This window comes from Nomascus leucogenys, chromosome 5 (genome assembly GCF_006542625.1).
Source record: "Nomascus leucogenys isolate Asia chromosome 5, Asia_NLE_v1, whole genome shotgun sequence".
NCBI classification, from domain to species: Eukaryota; Metazoa; Chordata; class Mammalia; order Primates; family Hylobatidae; genus Nomascus; species Nomascus leucogenys.
In genome coordinates this window covers 15,067,370-15,088,621 of record NC_044385.1, presented here as the reverse complement: position 1 = coordinate 15,088,621, position 21,252 = coordinate 15,067,370, and the positions used below count along the sequence as shown (strand labels likewise).

Below are 21,252 nucleotides of genomic sequence, written 5' to 3'. Positions count from 1 at the left end.
GAATAAATTCATGACATCTGGCTCCTCCAGCAGGGTTTCTCCTGGTTCCTCATTTTAATTGTAGATCAGCATATTCTTTCAGACAACTCATTCTAGGAAGGGGGGCCTGGCAGGCAGGCCAACCTGTCGGGTTGTTCGCGCCTCATTCTGCAAGGCCAGTGATAAGCGTGTCTCCTTTCTAAACGAGCTGCCCAGAAACAATGACAGCAGGAGAGCCAGGCCCACACAGAAAGCAGCAGATTCCTTGACTGCTAAGCAGGGTTTAAACACTAATAAATTGAAGAGAGATGGAGGAGACACGAGGGAAAACCTCAAGTCGCCAGGAAGGAAATGATTTCAAATATATTCATAGAGGGTGGGGAAACTGACCCAGTTTATTAGGAGATTTAAAAAAATTCCTTTTGTAGTAAAGGAATTATTTCGAATTTTTCTTCCTTTTAAATTTGCCTTTCCAGTAAGAAAATAATAAAGAGAATGAAATCAAACTCTTGAAACTTGAAGTCATTCAGAGCTACAGAGGCAACTTTGCTCACCTAGCAACCATGACAAAGAAGAAAATAATCTTTTTTAACCCCGAAATGCTGTTTCTTCTGTTCTAATAGGCAGTTAGCCCTCCTGAAATTTCCCTTAACTATCTGCACCGGGGAATGAGTGCCGGTTCAGAGCCACCCCTTGATGAAGGGCAGAAAAGCACTGAGTGCTGTATTTGGAGGCAACCTTGCAGGATACACCTGGCAGTACCAATGTGAATTAAACACAGGGGCACCGTGAGGCCCCATCTGCCCAAAAATCCCAGCCCCATCCTAAGTGCTGACTTGGGAGTTAAGAAAATTCTTGTTTCTGTGGGGCACAAGTACGTCTGTAGTAGCTCCAAAGCCTAGTTGTATATCAAATCACTTAGGAAACTTACTAAACAATGTAAGTCCTTGGGTCCCGGGAGATGGAGGCTGCAGTGAGCCAAGATCACACCATTGCATTCCGGCCTGGGCAACAGAGTGAGACTCTTTCTCAAAAAAAAGAAAAAAAAGTCCTTGGGTCCCACCCCAGGCCCATGGAATTCGAATGTGTGGGTAGGACATGGGAATGTGTAGTTAACTAGCTCGCGGGGGAGGAGGGGAATCTGCTCCAGGTTTGCCCTGGCTCTGGCTTGTGAGAGGCGCCGTGCTAGGGAGCATACCCGTGCACTGCCTACCTCTCCTAGCCCACCTGCAACTCCCATTTTGGCTTCACTCCCCTTCCTTAAAAAACAGAGTGGAGGGCATGGTTTCCCCACAAGCCAGCTATTACCTGGCAGGTTCTGGGGGAGCCTTCCTGAGCCCTCTTCCATTTGCACATGATCCTGGATTTGTCAAATGGCAAATTGTCATCTTAGAAATCATCTAGGAGACTGGGAGGCACATTTCCAGCAGTTAGGAAAAAAGAAAGGTATCAACTACCAGCCCAAGGAAAGAAGGCATCAAAAAGCTCATCCAATCATGGAACTTCCAAGGCCTCTGTAAAGGCCAACAGGGTTAGGCCAGGGAGGATGGACCCAGACAGGGCTTCTCACTCTCACCCCTCCTCCCTTCTCTCCCACTCACGGTGATCTGCTGGCCCCATGGTGACGGGTTGGGCCTGTCCACATGTCTGGCTCATGGAAACGCAGGGATGTGGCTCAGTATTGAACCCCAGTCCCACTCCTCGTGCCTGGAGCAGGCCACCAGACCCTTGACTGAATTAGGATCTCTTCTGTCCAGACTGTATGGCCCAGACTCCAAATCCATGTTCCCTGGAACCTTTGTTCATTCAGTACAAAAAACAAATTGGGCCATGCAATAAACAGGTCATCAAGCAGAGCTCTGAGGACCCAAAGAGGACTCAGTTGTGGCTTCTCTGTTTAGGGAATTGCCATAGAGTGAAGTAGGAAAGTTTGCAGAGGAAGGGGAGAGGAATGCTGGGCATGGCCCCGGGCAGTCAGCTGGTGAGGAAGAGCTGTTGGGACTGAGGTTAGAAGAGAAGCTGCGGGCATGTGGAAGGGAGAGGAGGTCCCTGCAGGAGGAGCAAGCAGTGTGCAAGCGTGTGGGGCAGGGAGCACAGGTAGTGTGTGCACAGTGTGTAAACAAAACAGTGAGAGATGGGGGAAGGGGAGTGGGAAACACAGCCAGTAGCAATAGTGGAGGTCTCTGGGTAGCAGATGAAAGAGTCTAGCCTAATTCTTTCTTTCTTTTTCTTTTTTTTTTTTTTATTTTGAGACAGAGTCTCGCTCCGTTGCCCAGGCTGGAGTGCAGTGGTGCGATCTTGGCTCACTGCACCTTCTGCTTCCCAGGTTCAAGCGATTCTCCTGCCTCAGCCTCCCGAGTAGCTGGGATTACAGGCGTGTGCCACCACGCCTGTAATCCCAGTTAATTTTATATTTTTAGTAGAGATAGGGTTTCTCCATGTTGGTCAGGCTGGTCTTGAACTCCCGACCTCAAGTGATCCACCTGCCTCAGCCTCCCAAAGTGCTGGGATTACAGGTGTGAGCCACTGCGCTTGGCTGAGTCTAGCCCAATTCTTGAGGCAACAGGGAGATGTCAACTCCAGGGCTTATCTACATGGCTGTTTAGACCACACCGCTGGTCCTCACTACCCCCTTCCAGCCACTTCCTTCATGGGCCTGTGAGTCCTCTTGCTCAGTCAGCCTGTTTCTGCAACCACCCTGTCCTGCCTCCTGAAAACTAAAGGAAATACTCAAGGGACACTTTCCTTGTTGAGGGAGGTAACAGAGATGGCTAGTTACCATTTATCATCTGTTTTCTCCTTCTTTCATGAACACACGATTTCATTCTGGGATCATGGCTGCCCAAAGTACACTTTCCAGACCCTCTTCCAGGTGGCATGTGACAATGTTCTGGCTGATGGGATACAGCAGGAGGATATTGTGGCAGCTTCCTAGAACCTCTTTAACAGACCGCTGGTGCATGCCCTTGGTCTTCATTTTCTGTGTCCTTTCCTCTATCCCTTTAAGCCTGTAACTTAAATTGTGGAACTCAAATTTTGAAAGCTACCATACCAACCATCACCACAGTCCAAGAGAAATAAGCTTCTAACATGCATGCCACTCTTATTTCATGGCTCACTGCCAAATCTAACACAACTGGTATATTGAATTTGCCTAGAGTCTAGAAATAGAAGATAGGCCATAACTCCCTGGTATGCTTCCCAAATCTTCCCCCATTTACATTAGGTTGGACAAAACATGTATAGTTTTGTATGAAATTTGAATATAATGTTTTGCATCTCTAGCACACACAAAGATGGTGAGCGCAAACGGCTAAATCTGTTGTAAACATGCTGCCACAGAAAAGGGTTTTGCAAACATTTTGTCTAGCAGTCACCTAGGGGATGAGATCTAAGAGCTATTTACCCTTCTGACTTTCACAGCCTATCTTCTGCTTCCATGTAGCTTCAGCAGCTATTGTGGATTTTGGGAATCCCCATTACTCAGGCTGGAGTGCAGTGGTGCAATCACAACTCACTGCAGCCTCAAACTCCTGGGCTCAGGCAATTCTCCTGCCTCAGCCTCCTGAGAAGCTGGAACCACAGGTGTGAACCCCATATCTAGCTAATTTTTCAATTTTTTTTGTAGAGATGGGGGTCTTGCTATGTTGCCTAGGCTGGTCTTGAACTCCTGGGCTCAAATAATCCTCCTGCCTTGGCCTCCCAAAGCTCTGGGATTACAGGCATGAGCCACCATGCCTGGATTTATTCCAAATTTCTCAATGCCGTTTGTTTGTTAGCTGGTTAAAACTTTAGGTGCCATGTTATCTTTTCATTCTGTGTTTCCTCATTTCTGCTGGACCACCTGTCTCAGCACGCTGGCAGGGGCCCTTGTGGTCTCCGATGGATGAGCTTCCTCTTTTTGAACAGCATTAAGATGTGACGTTCCTGTGGTCCATCCAGGACTTCCACCATGCCAAGTCCCCCCAAACTCCCAGCATAGGACCCACAGTGAAGATTTCCTCTGCCACTCGGCCCTCGCCTGCCCCTTCCCCTTCAGAAAACACCTCAGCCCCGATGAACACTACACATCCTCAGTCAGGTCCCACACTTGTTTTCCAGGAGACTTACTCCAAACTGCCATGATTTCTGAGGTTGAATACAGATTGGGCAGATGTAGGCACTGAGCAACTGAAAAAATATGTTATTAGTCTCCATGTGAGTTAGGGGGAAAGGCTGTCACAGCCAATTCTGACTGGATGGTTTAGCTACATTTTGAGTTCTCCTTATGAGCTTAAAATATAATTCTGATTCTAAAGTGGACACTGTGCAGAGCATCTAATTTGACCCTTATAACTCAAACATGGAGTCTTAGAAATACTTATAGGGTATTTAAATTTGTCCTCATCATCAGGACAAGCAAATAATGCTGTGGTAGAAGAGACAAAGAAGACCTAGGTAAGAAAACGAACTGCCTATTGGTGCCTAAGCTTAGGATATGACCCAGGGCACAAATCTCAGGTTAAATCAAAGCCCTCTAGGATTTTTCCAAAAGCAATGGTTCCCCAGATGGCTGGGCTTCCAATTCGGAAGCTGAGGATGAGAGGCTTCAAAATTTAGCTTTTGAGAGAGCTCTTTCGGAGCTTCCTGTGCCATCCTAGCATTTCTGCCTTAGGTGTTTGGGAAACAGAGCAATACCTTGATGTAGTAGCGGATGAGGATCCTTCGGAGGTCAAACACCTGCAGCATGGTGGCCGCGTTGTTGTCCAGGATGCTGTAGCCCTCCAGGATGTACTGGGTCCGTGTGATTTCCCAGGTGAGCCAGCGGAGGTGAAAGGCAGCGTTGCAGGACAGCAGGTGAGGCAAGTGGCCTGGTTTACAGCAGCAGCAGCCTCTGTCCTCCTCGTCGCCCTCCATGATGGCTTCTACCTCCCTCTGCTGGCAGTAGGTTCCTGGCCGAGCACAAACATGAAGGAAGTTTGAAGAGAAGGCATGCTAGAATGTTTGCTTCAACGGATTTCCCCATGCCTTCATCAGAGGGGAAGGGGCTGAAGGGGGTCGAGGAATCAAGAAGTTTGTTTGTTCTCAAATAAGTCCCCCAAAGAAGTCACAATTCTCATAATCATGAACTCTTTTATTCACTCACACTCAGTCTGAGTCTCTGTAGAAAATATATTTAAACGATTTAAAAATTTTTATGGAGATACGAGCTAAATGTCAACACAGAAGAACATCATTTCAGTGGGAGGCAGTAGTTGACAAACAGGTTTTGAAAAAGATAGTACATACTAGCTACTTGACTTTAGTTCATTTATTTAACTAGTCCAAGCTTGTTTCCTCATCTGTAAAACAGGCTATTGTAAGGATGAAATAAAATGGCATATGCAAAGTGATTACTCACCACGCAAAAATGGTAGTTGTTCCTATTATTTTTACTAGATTGTGAGCTCCCTAAGGGCAGTGCCTGGCAGGTAGAAATTCAGTAAACACACAAACAAATAAATAAACAAACCGATGAGCTAGTGAATACATTAGTTTACTCACCAAATATTGAGTGCATCCAACGCACTGTGAATACAGCAATGAAACAAATACATAAAATCCCTGTCCTTTTATAGCTTATCAGTTTAGGTTAAAGAAGACAGACACACAAAAAAATAATAAAGCAAAAAAGGTCTGGAATGACAGGGTGGGAATAGCTATTTTAAATAGGGGATCGGAGGAGGCCCCCCTGGGATATCTGAGTAGAGACCTGAAGGAGGTCGGGGGGAACTCAGCACAGATAACTGAGAGAAGGGTTTTCCAGGCAGACAGATGACTATGTCCAAGGCCTTGAGGTGAACATACTTATTATATGTTCCTAGAGCAGCACGAAAGTCTATAGTGGAGGGCACAAGTGGGAAAGTAGTAGATGAAGCAGAGAGGTAGCCAGGGGCAGATCCTACTTGGAATGAGTTAGAGGAATGGTTGGATGGCTTTAGCTTAAAAGAAACGTGGTCTGACTTATGTCTTAGGAGGACCACTCTGGCTTGCTGCCCAGAGAAAGGACTGTCGAGGGAACAAGAGTGGGAGCCAGGGCATCAATTGTGAAGCTGTTAGTCAACCCAGATGCAAGAGAATGATGACTTGGTCCTGGGTGGTTGGAGGAAGTGGTGAGAAATGATTAGATTCTGGATACATTTGAAAGCAGTCTGATGAGAATTGTTGATGAATTTAGACATGGGGTATTGAAAAGATGAGAAAAGAATGATGCTAAGGTTTCTGTCCCGAGCAGGATGAAGAATGAAATTACTATTTACAGAGGAGAGGAAGTTTGCAGGAGGACCAGCCTTTGGGTAGGAGCGAAGGGAAGATCAGGGATTTACTTTTACATATGTTAAGTTTTAAGTGCCTAATATATCAAAATGGAGATGTCAGGGAGGCAGCTGGATTAAGGAATCTGGAGCTCAGGGGACACGCCCTGGCTGGAGATTTATAAAATCTAGGAGAATTATTAGCATGTAGGGGCTATTTCAAATCACCTATATGCTAATAAGAGAGTGTACAGAGAGTATGGAGAAGAGGTCTGAGAAGTAAACTCTGAGCATTCCGACATTTAAAGGTTGGACAGGTGAAGAGATCCCAATAAAGTGATAGAGCAGAAATGGCAAGTGAGTTCGAAAGAAAACCAGGAAGTCCCAAAAGACAAGTGAAAAAAGAGTTTAAAGGAAGAGGGAACATCAGTTACATCAAATGATGCTTACAGGTCAAATTACATGAAGAATTAACTGTTAGATCTGGCAATATGGAGGTGTATGTCGATCTTTGCAAGACAGGTTGTGGTGGAATGGTGGGGGAGGGGTAGTCTCATGAGAGTGAATTCAAGAAATAACGGGAGGGGGAAAAAAAGAGACGGTGAATGTAGGCAACAATTTCTAGAAGTTTAAAAAATCTTTTTGACTTTATTATCTTTCTTGGCACCTTATTGCACAGGCTAGGATCTCCTGTATGCTGCTGAGTAGAGGTGGTGAAAGTTGGCATCCTTGATTTTTCCAAAGAAGCATCACTTAGTTTCATTAATTTTCCTCCAATGTTTCTCTATTTTCTAGAGAAACCATAGACATCCAACTCTTATCTTTAAAATTTTCTTCCTTTTACTTGTTTTGGATTTATATTCATCAGTTTTTTCTAGTACGAGGTGAAAACTTATGTCAGGGGTCACTAACGTTTTTCTGTAAACGGCCAGAGAGTAAATATTTTAAGCATTGTGGGCCACATATGGTCTCTGTTGCAGCTGCGTCTCTTCCTCCTCCTGCTTCTCTTTCTCTTCCCCTTCCCCTCTTCCTTTTAAAAATGTAAAAGCCATTCTAAGCTCATGAACCCTAGTTTGCCAAACCCTGGCTTACATCTCGATTTTAAACCTTTCTTCTTTGCTAATATAAACCTTTACAGCTGTACATTTCTCTCTATGCATTGCTTTAGTTGCATCCCACGCATTTTTTATATGCTGCGTTTTGTTTTCATTCAGTTCAGTTACTTTGTGATTAACTTAGTTATTTCTTTTTTGACTCATGAGTTTAGAAGTGTGTTGCTTGTTTTCCAAATATTTGGGAATTTTTATGATGTAAACTTTTGTAAGTTTTGAGTTTAATTCCAGTGTTACTGGAGAATGAACACTTATTATTTCAGTCTCTTGAAATTTATTGAGAGCTATTTGATGGCTTAGCACATGGCCTATTTCGGTGAATGTTTCAAGTGCTCTTAAAAACATCTGTATTCTGCTGTTGCTACATGAAGTGTTCCGTAAATGTCAATTAGTTTAAAATGGTTGACAGTATCATTCAAATAGTCTAGATACTAATATTTTTGTGTGCATTTCCTATCACTTACTGAAGCTACAGTGTTGATGTGTTCAACTATAATTGTAGATTTTTCTGTTTTTACTTTTAATTCAGTCAGTTTTTGCTTCTTGTAGTTCTATTATTAGGTGTATGCACATTTAGGACTGTTACGTCTTCTTGATGAATTAACTCTTCGATTATGATGAAATATCCTTCTTTAATGTGGTGATACACCTCATCTTGAAGTCTCATATTAATAAAGCTAATCCAGGTTTCCTATAATTAGTGTTTGTAAGGAATGCAATTTTCTATGTTTTTATTTTTAAATAGCACAAAACAAAATAGGTGTGAGAGTTCCTAAGACTCTCCAGATCTTTATAGTTAAAACATCTCTTGTAAACAGCATGTAGTTAGGACTTGCTTTTATCTCTAGTCTGATGATCTCCAATTTTTAATTATAGCAATCAATCCATTTACATGTAATGTGGTTATTTTTATGACTGGGTGAAAGTCTACTATTTTCCTATTTGTTTTTATTTATCCAACTTTTTAAATTTGTATTCTTTCCAGTCATTTTTTTTTTTTTGTTTTCTTTTTGAGATGGAGTCTCACTCTGTCACCCAGGCTGGAGTGCAATGGTGCAATCTCAGCTCACTGCAACCTCCACTTCCCGGGTTCAAGCCATTCTCCTGCCTCAGCCTCCCGAGTAGCTGGGATTACAGGCGACTGCCACCAGGCCTGGCTAATTTTTCATATTTTTGGTAGAGATGGGGTTTCACCATATTGACCAGGCTGGTCTTGAACTCCTGACCTCGTGATTTGCCTGCCTTGGCCTCCCAAAGTGCTGGGATTACAGGTGTGAGCCACTGCGCCCGGCCCAGTCATTCTTTTTTAATTGAGCAACTTTTGGTATTTTATTTTTTATTCTCAATCAGCTTTTTAGCCGTACCTCTTTTATTTTTGCAGTTTCTCTAAGGGTTATAATGTGTGTGTTTTATCTTATCACAATCTACTATGAATCAATTTCATATGAGTCCTCCAATGATGTAAGACATTACAATGGAATATTTATCCTCTCATGTTATTTGTTTTATTGTTGTCAAACATTTTACTTCAACATGTAATTTAAACCCAATGATACATTCTTATCATTTTTTGCTTAAACAATCAATTCTAAAAGATTTTAAAAAGAAAAAAAACTTTGCTCACATATTTGCCATTTCTCACAGTCTTCATTCTTTTGTATAGAATCGATTTTTCATCTAATATTGTTTTTTAGCCTGAAGAATGCCTTTTAATGTTTCTTATAGTGCATGTCAGTTGGTGATTATCTTAGCTTTTTTAATCTGAAAATATCTTAATTTTGTTTTTATTCTTGAAGAATATTTTTCCTAGATGTAGAATTATGAGTTGATAGCTTTTGTTTTTGATTTTTCTTTATGCACTTACAAATATTATTCCATTGTTTTCTGGCTTGCATGATTTCTTTTGATAAGTCAGAGATAATTCACACTGTTGGTTCTCTCTATATAATGCAAATGTGTTCTTAAACTCTCTCTTGCTCTTGGTAAGATGACGATTACAAATCTCACATGCGCTTATAATTTTTCTTTACCTTTAATTTTCAGAAATTTGATTATTACACATTTAGGTTTGGTTTTCTTTGTGTTTGTCTTGCTTGGGATGTGTTGAGGGCCTGGGATCTATGAATTGATATTTTTCATCAATTAAAAAAAATCTGGATAATATGTCTTCAGTTGCTTTTCCACCCCTATTTCACACTTCTCCATTTAGGACCTGAATTACACATATGTTAAGATATTGCTTCACAAGACATTGGGTCTCTGTAAGTTTTCTTTAGTCTTTTCATTATTTGCATCAGATTGGATAGTCTCTGTAGCCCTGAGTTCATTGATCTTTTCTGTTGTTGTTAAGCCCATTTACTGAATTTTTTCATTTCAGACATTGTATTTTTTTCAGTTCTAGAATTTTAAGTTTTTGGTGTACTTTTCCTCTCTATTAATATTCTCCATATGTTCATTCATTATGATCATTTCTCCTTTGAAATCCTAAACATAGTATTACCTGGTAGAAACTTTTTTTCTATTAACTCTAAAATCTTTGAGTGTGCTTGTATTTATAGTTTCATTTTCCTGGTTATGAGTCACTTTTTTCTGCTTCTCTGCATATCTAGAAACTCTTGTTATATGCTAGATATCATTGATATTACAGTCCTGGCAGTGTGGACTTTTTGTCTTCCTCTTTAAAAGAGCCATGTTCTGTCAGGAAATTAATGTATTTGCCCATCAGGTTGTCAGCTTGATCCTTTTAAAGCTTGTTTTAAATCTTTGGCTGGGAAGGTCCAGAGTAGTCCTTATTCCAGGGGGATAATATCTGTACTCCTAAAGGCTGGTCTTTTGGGGGTCTCAACTAAATTCCCAAGATGTTCAGCAAGGTCTCCTCACTGGCTATTTGGAGCTTCTACATTTCTCAGCACTGTGTAGCCTACATAATCTTTATTTATATCATGTCATTCCAGTTACCATTCTCTGTCAGGCTATGCCTACGCAAGAGCAGGTGAGTATCCATCTAATCATGAAAGGGGATCTCCATGCAGATTTCTGCAGCTCCTCTTTGCAATTCACTCCTGTCTGGTACTCTGACCTACAAAGTCCAGATACTTCAGCAGCCCAGGACTCGGATTCTACCCCCCTAGTTCAATAAGACCACAGTACTTTGTTTGGGCTCTACCTTCCTACACTGTAAACAAGAAAGCACCTCTAGGCAGAAAGTGGAGGCAGTTATGAAGCTCATTTTGTGTATTTCCTTTCTCTCAATGATAAGGGCCCTGCACTGCCTGTTGTCCAATATTTGAAAAGTATTGATTAATGTAATTTTTCAGTTTTATAATTGTTTATGATAGTAAGAATACTTCAGTACTGGTTATTCAGTCATGGCCAAAAGAATGTCTTTGAATCTTTCTACATGTCTTTGGAGACTTAATTAAAACACAAAACATTTCGCTTCACCCACTCCCACCCCTATTCATTATTCACTTTTTCTGGGATCTCATATCATTATTCACAGTATCTGGTAATTAGTAGGCGCTAACAAAGTTGTTGATGCAATGATTGAATGGACAAATAAAACAGTTCTTATCCAGATCTCTGTCTGAACAGGCACCAATTGAGGAACTCCATAGCAGTATACTGTATTACCTTACATATAGTGGCAGATAAAGAAAGGCTATGTTTAGACCAAGCCTCTATATAGAACCCAGGAGTGAGATGACCATAATATGCCGGAGATGGAAAACTACAACCTTCAAATCATAATGCACATTCAGAGCTATTAGGATAATAGTCTATGAAACAGGAGTCCAGGTCAGGAAGGGGAAAAGCCAAGCCGGTTGCATACGTAAAAAGGGAGACAGTTAAAAGCTGATCCCAAATCTTCAGATTCCATTTGTCTTTCTGCCAGACCTCCTTGCTTTGGCTCTTGGCTGAAAGCATTCTTTTCTTTTCTTTTTTTTTTAAACATTTCAAGGGTCTCTTAACTCATTCTACAATATAAAACTTTTCTTCCCTCTGGTGAAGATGTATAGAAATGCATCCTGGACTATAAACAGTGAGGCATCCAGAAAGTGATGACCACCATAACCTGACTGCTCTGCACACTGGGACCCTTGGACTGCAGACCCTAGGCTCCAGTAGGGGTGGGGTCTCAGCCTGCCACAGTGACACACTAACACGGGCTTGCTGTACATTAATAATATAATTTAGGAAGACATTCTCTTCCAATGGAGGAAATGACAGTCTTTTGTCTTTCTCTTTCTTTCTTTCTTTCTTTCTTTCTTTCTTTCTTTCTTTCTTTCTTTCTTTCTTTCTTTCTTTCTTTCTTTCTTTCTTTCTTCTTTCTTTCTCTTTCTTTCTTTTTCTTTCTTTCTTCCTTTCTTTCCCTCTCTCTCTCTCTTTCTTTCTTTCTTCTCTCTCTCTCTTTCTTTTTTTTATTTTTTATTTTTTTGACGGAGTTTCACTCTTGTTGCCCAGGCTGGAGTGCAATGGCATGATCTTGGCTCACCACAACCTCCGCCTCCCAGGTTCAAGCGATTTTCCTGCCTCAGCCTCTTAAGTAGCTGGGATTACAGGCATGCGCCACCACGCCCAGCTAATTTTGTATTTTTAGTAGAGACAGAGGTTTCTCCATGTTGGTCAGGCTGGTCTCAAACTCCCAATCTCAGGTGATCCGCCCTCCTTGGCCTCCCAAATTGCTGGGATTACAGGCGTGAGCCACCGCACCCAGCCAACAGTTTTCAGAAATACATCACACGAGGAAAAAGCATAAAGGAGGATTTTCACTTGAAGAAATTAGCAAAACTGGTTAAACAGCAGACCTCAAAAATGTGAGTTTCATTCCAATTTTCCCCTTCCTTATTCTTCTATCCAGTTCTACCATTTATCACATTGAGCTGAAAGCCTGGGCTTTTTTTACCCCCTTCTCACTAAACTGGGAGGGCTGGTTGCATGAGTATGTGTGTGAGTCTACAGTCTGTGTATGCATGCACATGTGTGTGTCTGTGTATGTGAGAAGATGGCGAATTTGAATTTCTGCCCATCTGAGTGAAATAGCACAGTAGACTATGAGGAACATACGGGTATCCCTAAATTGGTGAAAGGGCAGTTGAGGAAACAGTTTGCCATGAAGGATGGCTTAGACTTGACAGATACATCATAGCTGCCAACAGTTGAAAAGCTTAGTTCAGGTGAGTCTTGGGTAATCTGCTCTTAGGAGTGAAAGAGTCACACTCAGGATCATATTAAAAAAGAATATGAAAATAATAAAACCCAGTAATTTTGGGAAAATGCACTAATTGTGTTGTCCAAATGTAAATCAAGGCCCATATTCTCAGGAAGACTCAGAAGGTTCGAAGCATATTCCCTCCAAAGGAAATGCTGAAGGTCAACCCGCCCACACAGTGTGACCTTTCGAAGCCCTGGCAGAGATGAATGTCAAGCTGGCAAGGCTGTCTCTGTCTGGTATTTCCACCGAAACTGACTCTTGGCACCTTTAATTGTGGCTGTGCCTGCATTGTCACAACTTTGTCACACCTACCAATGCCAAGCCCAGCCAGATTTATTTATTCCCACCTAATTTCAAGAAGGAATAAACTTAATCTAAAAGGTATACGTAGTATGAAAGCAAATGAAGAAATTTAAGTGCAAATGAGAGGTAAGAAAAATACGAACACAGAAACAATGTGAAGGGTCCTACTTGCATTCTAGATACCCAGTACATTTACTAAAAGTGATCCACAGATTTCACTCCGGGCTTTCCAGAAGCCAATGTAGACAGAAAACATAAATGGTTTCTTGTGTCTTTAAGGCAAAAACAAACTAATTCCTTGGAAGGATCATAGCTATTTCTGGCAAAGACACCAGAGAGATGATATCCCCAGGATCCTCATAAAGAGAACATTGTGCAATATGGTGAACAACATCCTTAATAACATTGCACAGTAAGTGGAAGCACAAGGTTTGCCAGGCTGTTTTAATATTTCACGGTGCAGGATGCTAGAATATGGTCAAAGTGCAATAAAGCAAAAGTATTTCTAGAGGTAGTCAAAACAAGTCAGCCTTGCATACGGGGCTCTCCAGAGGCTTGGCATCATCCAAGAGTAGATTCTAGAAACTCTTGAGGACTGGGAGAACTGGATACCTTTCAGGAAATCCTTGAGATGTATAATTTCTGCAAGAGACTGAATGTTTGTGTCTCACCCAAATTAATGTATTGAAACCCTATCCTCCAAGGTGATGGTATTAGAAGGTGGGACCGGCTGGGCATGGTGGCTCACACCTATAATCCCAGCACTTTGGGAGGCCCAGGCGGGTGGATCATGAGGTCAAGAGATCGAGATCTTCCTGGTCAACATGGTGAAACTCTACCTCTATTAAAAATACAAATATTAGCCGGGCAAGGTGGCTGGTGCCTGTAGTATCAGCTTCTTGGGAGGCTGAGGCAGGAGAATCGCCTGAATCCAGGAGGTGGAGGTTGCAATGAGCTGAGATCATGCCACTGCCCTCCAGCCTGGTGACAGAGCGAGAATCTGTCCCAAAAACAAACAAACAAACAAACAAACAAGTTGGGGCCTTTGGGAGGTGATTGGGTTATGAGGGTGCGGCCCTCATGAATGAGAGTAGCGCCCTCAGGAGAATAGACATGAGAGAGCTTGCTCTCTCTCTGTTATGTGAGGACACTGCAGAAAGACGTCTGTCTGCAGACCAGGAAATGGGCCCTCACCAGACACTAGATCTGCTGGCACCGGATTTTGGATTTCCCAGCCTCCAGAACTGTGAGAAATAAATGTTTGTTGTCTAAGCCGCCCAGTCGATGGTATAGTTGATGCAGCAGTCTGGACTAAGACAATTTCTCTTCATCTACTTTTGACAATTCTTATGTATCGAGTGGCAGTGAATTTTAACGTATTCTCTCTGAGAGGCACAAGATTGTAGCTAATCTGTGTGGCTGGTAGACACACCTGCCAAGATGGAGGCAGGGTTGGCATTCTCTTGGGACAGTTGGAAACCGAAGAATTGTTGCCTGAACAGAAGGTCCAGCAACCAAAAATCAAACCAAAATATTCTCTTCTCTTATATCCCAAAAGGCCTCATGAGAGGTGCCTTCCTGGCTGGGAGGCCTGGGCCAGAGGACAGGATTCATGAAGAGTGTGAGAGTGGAAGGGAAAGCTAGAGTTAGATCAAACGGGAGACATTTGAACCTAATTCTGTAGGTAACAGGCAGGCAAAAGAGATTTTCAAGTCCCAAGGAAACATGAGGAAAGCTGTACTTAAGAAAATTCCCCTGAAGCCTCTGGGATTAAGGGGAACAGACTAGCGATGGGGAAACCAGCCACCCACAGTCTCATTTCAGGGACAAAGTGATAGGGACCAGAACTAAGGTGCAGGCTGTTTACCAAGAGATAAGAGGAAACATGGAGATAATGGGACTTCAAAGGGACGTTAAACATGGTCCCCTGAAACAGAAAAGCTGCTTTGAAAGAAAAGGTTGGGATGATTTATAACCTTCCAGTGAGAACATTGCGATTAAAGCCGAAATGCACAACACACTTTCAAGATGGGGCTTCTTGGTCCTTCAATTTCTCTTCTTAACTGATACGAATACTTTGAGAAACAAATTGCAGTGTTTGTTCCCAATAATCAAATTGGATTCTACAAAAAGGAATCTAACTGGATTCATAAAAAAATCCAAAATTTCATCAACATGATTACATTTAAAACATTGCAAATGTTTAAAAATATGCTGAGTATGTATTTTAGCTGAGTTTTAAAAGGATCATTGCCTTCATTAGCCATTGCAGCATGCCAGGCACTGAGCTGGCGTTCTGCATATACATAGCAGTGAGGTGACCAAGGCGGATGTTAGAGAAGGGACGAAGCTCAAACCACCCACACATAAAGCACAATCACACTCTGACTCACAAAGTGGACATTCTTAGACATAGATAGAGCTTAGCCTGTGCTTTTCAAACTGCAGATGGGACTTATAGGCACAAATGTTGGGATATATATGTTAGATTATTAGAAAATGTATTTCCTTCTGTGGTCACATAAGGTTATTCCTGAATTGATCAAGGCTACAAAAAGGAGATCATCCGATGTGGTCATTGCTGAGCTCTGAGCAGTTTACTTCCACAGCCCAGAGTGCGCATTACAGGCTGGGAACACAAGACGTGTGAGACAGGGCTCAGCCCCAGCGAGCTTCCTTGGTAGCCCCTTCTAATATCCTCCTGCATGTATAGTGGTAGAGATATTAACAGGAGGAGGGTGCCCATAACATTTTTCTTAAAGCTAGAATTCTAAATTTGTATTGCCTCCTGCCAACTGGTTACATCAAGGGCTGCTTTGTGACCAAATGAAATAATGTCAAAAAAAGACTTTCAAAAGTTTTTGAATGATTGTCATTTTTAAGAAGGTCACAGTGGGATTCCCACCACCCTCCCTCCCTGCCCCACAAACTTCTCCTGCAGCTTCCATGTCATGGCGGGGAGGAACTTTCTCAGCCCCTCTTGTACCCACACTCATTTTCCAGGGACAGAATCCTAGAACATAAGCTTGAAGGAACATTCAGGTCATCTATTCCCAGCCACCTGCTCTTAGAGGACATCTCTGTATTTGTTAGACCTCACTATATTTAATTTGTGGAAAGAAAGAATTGTAAGAATTTTATATTTCAGGCTGGGCATGGTGGCTCATGCCTGTAATCCCAGCACTTTGGGAGGCCAAGGTGGGTGGATAACCTGAGGTCAGGAGTTCAAGACCAGCCTGGCCAACATGGTGAAACCCCATCTCTACTAAAAATACAAAAATTAGCCAGGTGTGGTGGTGCACACCTGTAGTCCCAGCTACTGGGGAGGCTGAGGCAGGAGAATCGCTTGAACCCAGGAGGCAGAGGTTGCAGAGAGCTGAGATCGCAAGACTGCACTCCAGCCTGGGCAACAGAGCAAGACTCCATATCAAAAAAAAATTTATATTCCAAGGAGCCTCCTTTTTCTTTAAGATTGCACAATAGAAATAAAATTCATGTAGAGATTTTCTAGGTCTTAAAAGATTTATTTTTCTATCTATTGGATTATAGTTGCAAACTTAAAATTTCTTATTCCAGTTTTAAATACTAGAATTTCTAAGAAATGAGCCCCTAGAGAGAGGTAAAAATGATTTTATTTACTCAACAAAGGAAATCAAAGGACAATCCTTCTCTCGACTGCTGTTTAATTCTGATTCTGATGAATAGGGCTTTCCCTGCCACAGCAAAGACTCACCTTCCGGAGGTTTCAGCTTCCCTGAAACCACCAGGGCCAGACACAGAAAGACTGAGTCTCTCTCTTTGGGAGACACTCTCCACTGTAGGAGCCACAACTACTACCATCATTACCATCACTAAGAAGCTGTCCTGGACACTTCCTATTCCCTAAGTGTCACACACCCACTTGGTAATCAATCCAGTTTAGATTAATCCAATCTTAAAGACAGGGAAACAGAGTGCTAATAGTATAGTTACATGACTAAGGCCACAGAGAAGAACCAAAGCAATGAATAGGATCAGCTTGTTGAACCACTGAATGCGTTCAGTTCTTTATTACCTTAGTGGCAACTTCTCCCCTATTTCCAGTTTCCAGTCCTTCAGCAACACTGGACCTGTGTGTCTTTTTTACTTTATTTTATGTTTTGTAGAGACAGGGTCTGCCTCTGTCACCCAAGTTGGAGTGCACAGGTGCAATCATAGCTCACTGTAACCTCAAACTCCTGGGTTAAAGTCATTCTCCCACCTCAGCCTCTGGAGTAGCTGGGACCTGTCAGGCACAACCACACCTACCTAACTGATTTTCTTTCTTTCTTTTTTTTTTTTTTTTTTAGAGATGGAGTTTCACTATGTTGCCCAGGCTGGTCTCGAACACCTGGCCTCATATAATCCTCCCTGGATTACAGACATGCACCACCATGCCTGGCCTTGTGTGTCTTTTAAATATGATACTGGGAACCCAGAAGTGTATTGGCCCAGTATGCAATAGAGAAAAAAGACAAAAGTAGGTTCGAGTAATTTATAACTTGTTTAATTTTGTGAGCCTAGCACAGATTTTATATTGTAACAATTTTACATCCCAAGGAGCCTCATATTCTTTAAGATCTGCCCATAGGAATAAAATTTGTTTTGTGACCTGTCTGGCAAGCTAGATTTTTAATGCGTTATAATACCTTTAAATGAAGCAGCACTGGGTTTTTCACAGAATTTTTATTTCACAACACTATGTATTTATGTGACACTTATCAATTTAAAAAGGAATGCTTCAGAGTATCTCATTTGATGTACACATCAACCTGGTTATGCAGATGTAATTTCCAGGGCACTGATTCTCCAAAGAGACTAGTCTTGTGGAAGGGTCTGGTCTTTTGAATTTAAAATCAGTATTCTTCTTTTATCACACACTGTCTAACGAGGCTTGACAAATTACAAGCCAAAGTTTCCTGAATTTATTTATTTTCAACCTGCTCATGGGAGAAAATGAAATTAACCAAATCACTAAGCACACACTGTAACTCACACTGGGCAGTTTAGAAGCATAAGAATAAGAAATGTTTAAATGGATGATAGTTATCGCTGTGAGTGACATGATTTCCCCCTACTCCTGCCCCGTTTAAAGATGTGAAAACTAATGCACTCAACTCTACTCAGAAGAATCCTTAGAATAAATATTCTAATTAAAGAATATTTAATTCAAAGTTGTATTATCTTCTTTTTCACCCATGAATTTATGTTTGAGTGCTGAATGTTAAGATATGCAGACTCTGTTCACGTTCAGCAAGAAGCCCTCTTTCTTCCCAGACTTGCTATCTAGACAAACCTGGCTTCGTCTCTCCTATTAACAGGTCACACAATATGCAATGAAGAAAAATACGTGGTCAGGGATTCTGAATGAAGAACTCATTATTATATGGGTAAGTTTGGAACCAAGGGATTTGACAGATTATTCAATTTATACAGACCTAAGAACTAAGCATTTGCTAATGACCTGAATGTTGTCATAGAGCAGAGAAAATTCTAGATAACTCCAAGATTAGTGGGAAAGCTATTGCTCTGCATGGATTAGCCAGCTAAGATAAAGGTTTGGGTTGGATTTGCTTTAGATAAGATTCAGTTACACAGATATTTTTAAACGTCCCCACAGGCCAGTGATTATGGGGTGTTAGCCAAACTATGAGATGGCTGATAACATTTCACAGAGACAGAAACATAAATCCTATTTTTTTGATATTTTCCAGACCTGGTGGTAATGTGTAGCTACATCCTGATAATTGTGCCTTTTGCTTTCCATGTTCATTCTATAAGAGCCATCTAGGTTTCATGACTTTAATTAAGTCTTGCAGAATGAACATTGAAAGCAAAATTGCTAAGACAGCCAATAATTCAAACAGCTGAGCTGCTAGAAGTGACCTACAAAGGTGCTACCATAATTGCCTTTAAGAATGAATTCTGGTAAAACCAACTGTTATTTGTTTAATTTCAACAACCAAAAATACTTTCTGAAAATGTTCAGTCATTTTTTTCTTTCATATTCTCTCCTTACTTAACCCACCTTCCTCCCTCTGTTCCTTCCCTCTCAAGCAGGGAGTCTACATATAGGCCATGGACCTTGGGGTCAGTCACATCTAGGTGTTCATGCTCCTCTACCACTGGTGACTGTGTGGCCATGGGCACCTTACTTAAATTCATTCACTCAGATTTCTCATGTCGACAGTTGGGTAATAGCACCTACTTACTTTATAGAGCTGTTATAAGGAATATTTTGATAATATAAGTAAAGAAACGAATATGGTACCTGGCATGTAATTGGCGTTCAAGAAACTTGCAACTGTGTACATTCTAATCCAACCAGTATTTACTGGGCATCCTACCATGAGCCAGTCAATGCACTGGGGAGAGTTACATGAATAAGCCATGAAGCCCCAGCCTTTGAAAGACTCACAGTCTAACACAGTCTGACTTAGTTAAGTTTTCATAGTCTGCAGTAATAAAAAAACCTCAATGCATAAACTTTGTAAGGCTATTGAAAACAAACTGGCTTTGTTTTCCAATTATTATTTATTATGTTGTTATCAAGAAAACATGTATTGATTGCCAACCATGTGGTCACATACCTGACACTAAGGATAAGGCCCTGACCTCAGAGATTCATGATCAACACAAACACTCAAACACAAATATAACTTCCATCGCAACTTTATTTTAAATAAAATAACAAAGTAATCTATTATTTTTTGTTTGAACTATTAGATGAGCAAAAACTGTAAATATTTGATTGATGGAAATGTAGAAAATGTATACAAATGCTGTATCACTTATCACAAGGAAATACTGAGAAATGAGTAAGTTGAGGAACTGTAGTTACACAAATAATTAAAAAGGCAAATGCCCATATAACACCATGCATTTATGGTATCATCGTTTTCTCCTGCTTTCCAAAAACTTTTCTTATTAGATGACTCTTTTCTATTTCCTAAGACCTACCTCCTCTAAGACGATTTCTGGAAAACAGATCTCACCATGAGAAAAATGTAGCAGCCTTCCACTAATGAGGATTGTGCACACATACCTCTATGCCTAGATCAACTTCGTTTCAGTCGCCCCAAAGCTTCCCATGCAGGTGACCCAGCTTTAGATTACAGGATTGCCTTCATCCTCCCATGAGAGAATGCTGCTTTACTGCATGCAGTTCACGTCATTTGCTATGAGAAGCCCAGTATTCCCTGCAGTCTAATTTCCTTGCCTCTCTATAAATCACATTTTCTGATCCCAACTTAACTGTCCCACCCATCCAAATCTCAAAATCCTTTCACACATGTCTCTCACCACTTGGTCAGCACTGGAAGACATCCTCATGTTTCTCATTGATGCTCTCAGACCATTCTCGCACCCTAACCCCATGCTCCATCTCGTTGCCATCTCCTATGGCCTCTCTGGTCATTCCCACTCCTTCCGTAAAGATTGTGGCTCTGGCTCAGTCACTCTCTCCACCACGCCTCCTGCCATCACTCCTGGGGATGTCAATATACATAGAGATGCTCTTTCCAACATCCCGGTGCCCGGTCCAATCTCTACCCCTGCCATGATCTCTACCCCTGGCACGCTCTCATCTTCCACTCAACCTCAGCCAGTCATTCCCAGAGTGATAACCCTAGACTTTGATTATCAAAAAGTTGCTTTCCCTCTAAAGGTATCAGTTTGAAACGTCCCATTTTCCAGTAACCATTTCATTTTTCCAGCTCATTTCCTCTAATCTTTCAACTTCAACAATCTTTGCACCCTTCCCAGATCCACGATCATTGGTCCTGTTTCTTACCTTTTTCACACCCTCACTTCCCTTCATCCTTGGCTTATACTCCATGGCCAAGTATTATAATCATTTTCACAACCTTACATATTAAATACATTCTCAGCTTCTTGACACACTTGGTTCAACCCAGTCTTGGTTAACTCTAACTCTGCCCTTCCATGCCTACATCCGCAATGTTGAATGTGGCTTAGAGAAAACTACACAGTAATTAATCTTTACAGATCTCTCTTTAAAATAATGATCACTCACCTCAAGTGAGTGTTTCATGCTGCCCAGCATTCATACTACTGGTTGAGCATCCCAAATTCAAAAATCCAAAATCTTAAATGCTCCAAAATCCAAAACCTTTTGAGCACTGACATGATGCCACAAGTGAAAAATTCCACACCTGACCTCTTGTGATGGGTCACCGTCAAAACGCGGGTGCACAGCCTACAGTTTCTTCAGTGTCCCCAAGGAGAAAAAGACCCTCTCGGCCATTTATAAAAGTCACCCAGCAGAAGGCCTCCTCATCCCTAGAGGACCCACTTCTTGGTCTCTCAACTGCTTCTGATGTTTCTTTGCACC

General features: G+C 41.6%; 1 protein-coding gene across 2 annotated transcripts in view; it reads right to left on the bottom strand.

Annotated features, from left to right (window-relative positions):
- The window catches only part of PCNX2 (pecanex 2), a 307,465-nt gene that overhangs the window by 43,824 nt on the left and 242,389 nt on the right, over positions 1-21,252 (bottom strand). For both annotated transcript variants that reach the window (XM_003267270.4, XM_030812668.1), the window contains exon 26: positions 4,657-4,910. In XM_003267270.4, the coding sequence (XP_003267318.2) occupies positions 4,657-4,910 (254 nt within the window). The remainder of the gene's footprint in view (positions 1-4,656; positions 4,911-21,252) is intronic.